The 7,107-nt window shown below is 29.6% G+C and overlaps 1 protein-coding gene across 1 annotated transcript; it reads right to left on the bottom strand.

Moving 5' to 3' along the window:
- Positions 1-568: 568 nt before the first annotated feature.
- LOC134705323 (uncharacterized) lies at positions 569-5,637 on the bottom strand. Its single transcript, XM_063564068.1, has 5 exons — positions 5,566-5,637; positions 4,747-5,052; positions 2,649-2,966; positions 1,969-2,148; positions 569-1,089 (listed from the first exon to the last, which is right to left on the bottom strand). The coding sequence occupies exons 1-5, from the start codon at positions 5,612-5,614 to the stop codon at positions 749-751; spliced, it is 1,194 nt and encodes a 397-aa protein (XP_063420138.1). The 5' UTR covers positions 5,615-5,637; the 3' UTR covers positions 569-748.
- Between the last annotated feature and the right edge of the window lie 1,470 nt (positions 5,638-7,107).

Genomic DNA, 7,107 nt, shown 5'->3' with positions numbered 1-7,107 from the left:
TTTATGTCTTTAATGGTTATCTATGATTTATTATGTATACAAAAAGGTTTTATTTATTTAAAAATACAAAAAAAAAAGCAGGGACGAAGATGAACAATTTTCTGATAGCTGTTTTGACTTTATATGTGTGTATACCACAAAAAATGCATATAACAGCCAAAATGAATGGTCTTCAAAAATGTTGTCAGAATACACGTATTCCATATGACAAACTGAATGAAATATAAATACAAAAACTAGAAATGTCAAAACAACATGGTAGCCCTCAATTGTACATTCAAATTGTTTGAGATTTAAAAAAAAAAAGCCAAGTAGAAACAGATTTTGAGGATGTCCATAAATATTTAAATTTAAGTTTAAAATACATCATTGATGAGGTTATGCACTTAGGAGAGAACTTTATGTATGTACTATAAACTCATCATAGATAAAAGGACTAAATTTGGTAAATACGTTGTGTTCCTAGGAACTTATATAGAAGTTGATATTAAAACTACATAAACTTTGTACATTTTTTAATCAAATATATGAAAATGAATTTTGAATTAATACATTATTTCTTGTAAAGTTTGAAAAAAGGTGCAATATGGAATTTGATATATTACTAGAATGTTTCAATTTGTTAAATCAAAATAAACATATATCCAGAATATTATATATTCTTTCATTTTTTTTTTTATCTACAGATGATTTCTTTTTTTTAAATGATCAATTGTCTCGGACAATTAGATACGAAACGTCTTTGTGGTTATCGCTTTACTTTGATGTTCCATATCCGTTTGATTGTAATGATATGTTGTTTTATGGAAATTAAATCAGATGCAAAAATTAATAAACAAAGAACAATAAGAAATACAATTCCAAATGATCCAAGATGTCTTGCCGATGGTCGTTTGTCATGCGCACTTGTTAACTTCCGTAACACTGCTGACAAATTATGCTTGTCAACGCGTAATTCCTTTTCTAGTTTATCTAATTCTGGTTTCAGAATTATTTTTAATTCTTCAAATGTATAGTTTGTTACATTTTGTGTTGCCCAGTAATCCAGTTTTGCCCTGTAGTCACAATTACAAGGACACATCTCTTCACCTGCAATTAGAATGATTTTCAGAGATTAAAAATAAAAAGTGGAAGTGAAATCAACAGTAAAAATATGAATTCAAAGCCCTAGAAATAATACAAAAATTACTTACACTTAAAGTTTTAAATTCGTTATGTCCACAAAAGGGGTAAATCATATCTAGGTTTTTAGTAGCAGTCAGTTTTAGATAAAAAATATTATATGTCAGATGTCTTATATATTTAGGTTACAGTGTAAGTGAGGTTCAATATTAACATACTCAGTTGGCCATTGCCGCTTTGCTAATAAAACTTGTTCAAAATATGTATTAACGTCGTCCATTGCAACATGAAATCAGGATTGTTTTTCAATTCTATTGAAATCCATATGATATTCAGCACTCTACGTTTTATATTAGTTTAATTGTGGGTTAAACTGTTAACAGAGTTTTGAGCTTCTTATGTTAAATCTCCAAATAATTACAAAATATAAAGTTATTTAAAAATGGTGTATTAAACCTGGTGTATAGCTAGCTGAAAATGTCACTTGTGTGACACTTGTGTCACATTCCATGATATATACAGACATAATAAATAAAATGTTAAAAATAGATAAATTAAATAAATGAAGTAAATGAAATTTTATAATTCAGTAAAGTAACTGAAATACACTGTTTGAAAAAAAACCTTAAAGTTGTGTCTGTTAAACATCGTAGTGGACAAATATGCTGTTAAATGTCAAGGTTTATGTTGCTATAATAACTAATATTCTACGAATGTGAATGATATATTGTATGATAGAATATAATATTTGTGATTGAGAGCATTGGGTCTGTTCGAGTTGATCCTATACAATGTGTTATAGTAGTGTATGCTTGAATGTTGTACAATCACCTGACTTTATTGTACCTTTGTCTGTCATTGTTGTAACTTTCTCTGTTACAGTAGACGTTGTACCTTTCTCTGTTACAGTAGACGTTGTACCTTTCTCTGTTACAGTAGAAGTTGTACCTTTCTCTGTTACATTAGAAGTTGTACCATGAATACTTGTTGCAGTTGTCGTTTCTGTCTGAGTTAAAACGCTGCCACCTTAAATCAAATAATAACATATGTTCTAATATACAATTTGTTGGTATCAATGATCGTTTTATAGAGTCGCGAAGATGAAAAGTTTTACATACAAATTAATTAAATAAATCACAGAAATTGTCTGCATTATACCTCGTTATGATACGTTCATAGCGATTTTATTTTGTTCTTAAGCTATTTGCTTGATTCTTATTTTTCTCGGTAAATTACATTGTATATGCAAACGTACGAATAAGTGATAATTGCAGATAAATATAACCTTAACAATCCATCGATGTAGTTTTAGATAAATACGGCGATTCTACTATCATATATCTTTTTATTTCAAAATACTATAAGACAAAAGTGTAAATTTCTTTTTATGTTTTGGTTTCCATATATTATTCTGTCTATATATTTATTCTCCTTTTTGTTGTTCTATATATGAACCACGCACTTAGAGGAAAATTATTTTTATGTAAATAAACATTTGCTGATCATTCAAGTATTTAATGTTTTACCTTGTTGTAACTCTATGGTTATTTTTGTACTTTTCCCTGATCTGTCATGATTATTTGTTACATTACACCAGTACCCACCCATGTCGTTACTATCTATATTCATAATAGTTAAAGAAGGATCATTTGCAACACTTCCACCATATTTAGATGTTACTGACATGTCAATATAAGAAACTTCACCGGAAGTGCTATTTTTTTCCCACTTTACATGATATATACTGTTTGGATCATATATCATGAAAGAACAATTCAGTGTAAGTGTTTGTCCTATGCCTACTGTTTCCTTGGACATTGATGTTGAAACCTTTGGTGGGGAATCTTAAAAGAAAAAACAAATATATCAAATAAGGTGTAAAAAAACATAATGACACAATTTTAAAGTTATAATTGAAGGTGGAGATTTTTATAAACTTTATTACAGCAAATGTTTCTTATTTAAACTAGTTTCCTTTAAGCCCTCAGAGAGATTCAAATGCAATGCTGGTCTTGGTTTGGTACGTTATCGCTTCATGCGATATTTGGTATGCCATGTTTTTGAAGTCTACTAATCTATGTTCATTGTGTTTCGACTCAACATCTGCACCATATGAACATTTATAATTGGTGTCATATTTAAGTCTTGGATTATAGTTGTTACCTACATTTCTGTTATTTTATCAACTCGAAGATTTTTTTTAATAAATGTGTGTTGCTATTTTAATATTGGAGATAAAATTTGATTTGCTAGCTGATGTCTCACAAATATACATTAATTTTGTATTTTTTTTCGATTCTTCAATCATATACATCCTTTTCTCTCTTTTTCGTAAATTGATACTTACGTTTTTCAAAAAATATTCGTTTCCTTTTTCTCGTATTATCGTTTTCAATTTATTATCGATTTATGAGTGTGCATGTCCCTTTGGGTGTTTTTCGCCTCCCTTTTTAAGAACGGTCTCAATATTTGATTGACATTACATTATTTTGGTCATGATCGACCATCACTAAAGCTACATTTTTTTTCAAAATGCGAATCTGTCGTCATAACATTTATAGTGTTAATGTTGATAATGCTAATATACAGATCATTTACTTCTTTTGAAATTAGACAGAGTTTGGCTTTTCATTCTCTTAAACGGGCAACTTATTTCACATATTGCAAATTCATTTTCTTTCTTTGTCTGTCTCTTAATCCTTTTTTTTTAGGATACCGACAGACCACGATTCATCTCCTACGAACTTTTTAACATACTGTTCCACTCGGTATTGGCTCGTACCAATCTCAATCTATTGAGTTAGACTATTTGTAATTAATCGTTTTTTGTGTTACTACATCACTTCCACAGATTAGAGCACAAACATGCTTTACCTTGCCATATTCTTTATGTTCCTGTCTCATATCAAGACCCTTTAGTTCTTTGAATATCATTGCATGGTCGGTCATATTTGTTTTTTGTCAATTGAATTGCTTTACATTAGTCTGTTATGCCTTTTTTTTTTTTATATGCATCACCTTTTTTTTTTTTTTTTTTTTTTTTATCTCGATGCCTTTTATAGCTGACTAAACGGTTTACTATTTAGGCTTCATCTAGGATTGTATGAAACACAGTACATATAATACTGTATTGTTAAAATAATTGTCACTGACGGAGGCTATTTATAAAGCCGAAATATTTCCGTAAACTTTCAAGCTTGACATTGTTGTGCAGATATATTGAGTATATATACATCATATATATATCGATGAAAGTCTAGTTGTATTTTAGCTCTTTGACTAACCAATCCATAATGAAGTTTTAGTTTTCTCAGTTGAATATTTTTATATTTTTTCATATTTTTAATGTCGGAATCTTTTATGGTTGAAAAATACGGTCTGGGTTTTACTCATTGTTGAAGGCAGAAATAATGACTATAACTACTGACACAACTTTATTTGAACTTTGATTGAATTTATTGGCATTCATACTCCATCTTATTATTTTGATACTGAGGATAAAACGATGGAAAACAATAATGAAACCTGCAGATCGATAATGATAAGAGGTTAGTTGTGAGAGGCTAATTATGAAGTTTTAATTATACTTAAAGTTGACAAACATGATAAAGAACTGTAACAAACCTGTAATCGCTAATGTCATAGGTGTGTTCTCTGCAAAATTTGAACCGTCTGTTGCATGATATATGTAAAATCCAATGTCTGAAGTTTCCGTAGTAAAGATAAACAATTCGATTGAATTTGTTGTTAAAGTTTCAGCATATTTGAGGTTGTCGATGACAATTTTTTGGGAACCTCCAGACATATCAGATATTGTCCAATTTCCTGTTACGCCGTTTGTATTAGGGTCAATAGTGACTTTAATTGAAATATGACCACCTGACGATACTTCTTGTAGTCGTATTGTATTTGTAACTGTTAAACCCAGGACTGAAAAAAATGTTCTTTTTATAAATTTGAAATTTACAATACAAAATATTTTTATTAAAATACTGTCAAATAAATCAATTTGAAAATCTCATGATAACTTCCCACATCTCACATGTACCATAGGGAAATAATTTTAACAAAATATCGTAACCCATGCAAAAAATTGATGGACTAAATGGTGTTTCATACACTATTGTCGTCTTTCGTGGCGGTCAGTTTTTATTCTTAGAGGAAGCCAGAGTGGCCGGAGAGAGCCACTGAACTTCGGTAGGAAAATTGACCATCCTATTCTATTAATATAAGAGTCGAGTACACTTGCCAACTGCGGAATTCATATCACAAACTCAGAGTTGACCGGCTACTGACACAGTGTGCGAGTCCCTTAAATGCAAAGACGTGTAAAAAAGAAACTGTATATGTTGTTTACATTTAATGATACCTAAATCTGACTCATATTGTGTTGCTATTGAGCAAATCTCACACTAGTTTAGTAATTATGAAAACTTCACTTACTATTTGGATAATAGGCAGTAATAATAACAATAGCAATGATACACTTCATTTTATCATTCGTAAACTTGGTCATACTCCTGCAACATAAATTTTAGGAATGTAATTTATAGAAATTATTGCAAAGTAATAGTTTTGATTTCTGATTTTGTCAAAGTGGTACAAGTTGACATCTTCAGGACTTAACAGTAAGGAGGTAATATTATTCGGTTAAGGTATATAATTTTGCTTAATGCAAACATACTATATATATGTTGTGTACAAGATGCAAGTTTGTTCAAATTATAATTTGTACAGGGTTTTTGTACAAGTTATAAGTTTTTATACAACTACCTTCTTGCAACAAGTGATACAAGATTATCTTCTAAAATATATAAGTTACATGTATTAAATTCAAACTTATATTATTCAACTAAACATTAAGCGCTACTCTCATTGTCCTTAAACTGAAAATGAGAATACCGGATTGGCTTAAATTCGAATTTTATATTTCTCTTTATACCAAAATCATATCCAATAAAAGTCTTATTTAGTTCTTTTAATGTTTTTTGTATCAATGCTCAGTACTAAACTGTATCATGTTGTTGTGGAAATATGACAAATACATGCGAAATAAAAGACTGTGTGCTTGCATCATCCATTTGTGTGAAGCGGTTAGTTAAAAACTGGTATCGTGTACAAAAAATCTGTACACTTATAATTTGTAGAACATTATAACTTGTACACAACATATATGTTTATATATTATCATTTGTTGGTTGAATATAGTTTAAACATATTTTATTGTTCCAAAAAGAGACAAATGGATTAAAAACAAGTTTTCCAACTTAGTAACGTCTTCTCCGTTGATTGAATGCTTATGATATTTATCTTTTTAAGTGCAACCTTTCACTACAAACCAGCAAAAGTCTGAAATGACCTATATTTGTACTCGTCTGTACTGATTTTTACTCGACTGTAGTTTGAACCATACTTAACAGTCTTGATTTGTACTTAACCGGTACTTAACCATTTTATACGAGTCTGAACCGTACCAGCAAAAGTGTGAAATGACCTATATTTGTACTCGTCTGTACTGAATTTTACTCGACCAGTCTGAATTGGTCTGAAATTTACTTGATAATACTGGACTGTAGTTTGAACCATACTTAACAGTCTTGATTTGTTCTTAACCAGTACTTAACTATTTTATACGAGTCTGACTCTAAACCATACTCGACCTAGTCTGGACCGTACTCGACCCAGTCTGAACCATACTCGACCAAGTGTTAACCAACCTAGACCTATTTTTTGTATCAATCAACTGAACTTTATCAATTTAGGAAATATTTTTTTTAATAAAAATGATTTTTTGTTGAGTTGAGTTAATAATGCAGTGATGTTTTTTTTTATATTAATATAAGATATAAGATAGTATATAAAACAACTTTATAAATTTAAAATCATGATAATAGAATTTCCATAGCAATCTTTGATAACCTTCTCAAAAAAGGAAATGCGTTCTAAAGTAACATTAAAAATTTATTTCAATAATTTAAGCAATGT

This window comes from Mytilus trossulus, chromosome 2 (genome assembly GCF_036588685.1).
Source record: "Mytilus trossulus isolate FHL-02 chromosome 2, PNRI_Mtr1.1.1.hap1, whole genome shotgun sequence".
Taxonomy (NCBI): domain Eukaryota; kingdom Metazoa; phylum Mollusca; class Bivalvia; order Mytilida; family Mytilidae; genus Mytilus; species Mytilus trossulus.
Note: the sequence above shows the minus strand (reverse complement) of the source record. Positions and strands in the feature narration are given on the sequence as shown.

What these genes read in the sequence shown, in the direction of transcription:
- LOC134705323 (XM_063564068.1), bottom strand. Translation starts at nt 5,614, where the DNA reads ATGAAGTGTATCATTGCTATTGTTATTATTACTGCCTATTATCCAAAT. An exon ending in TACTGCCTATTATCCAAATA is followed by an intron (nt 5,053 to 5,565) that starts GTAAGTGAAGTT and finishes CATTTTTTTCAG; the next exon opens with TCCTGGGTTTAACAGTTACA. An exon ending in TATGACATTAGCGATTACAG is followed by an intron (nt 2,967 to 4,746) that starts GTTTGTTACAGT and finishes TTTTCTTTTAAG; the next exon opens with ATTCCCCACCAAAGGTTTCA.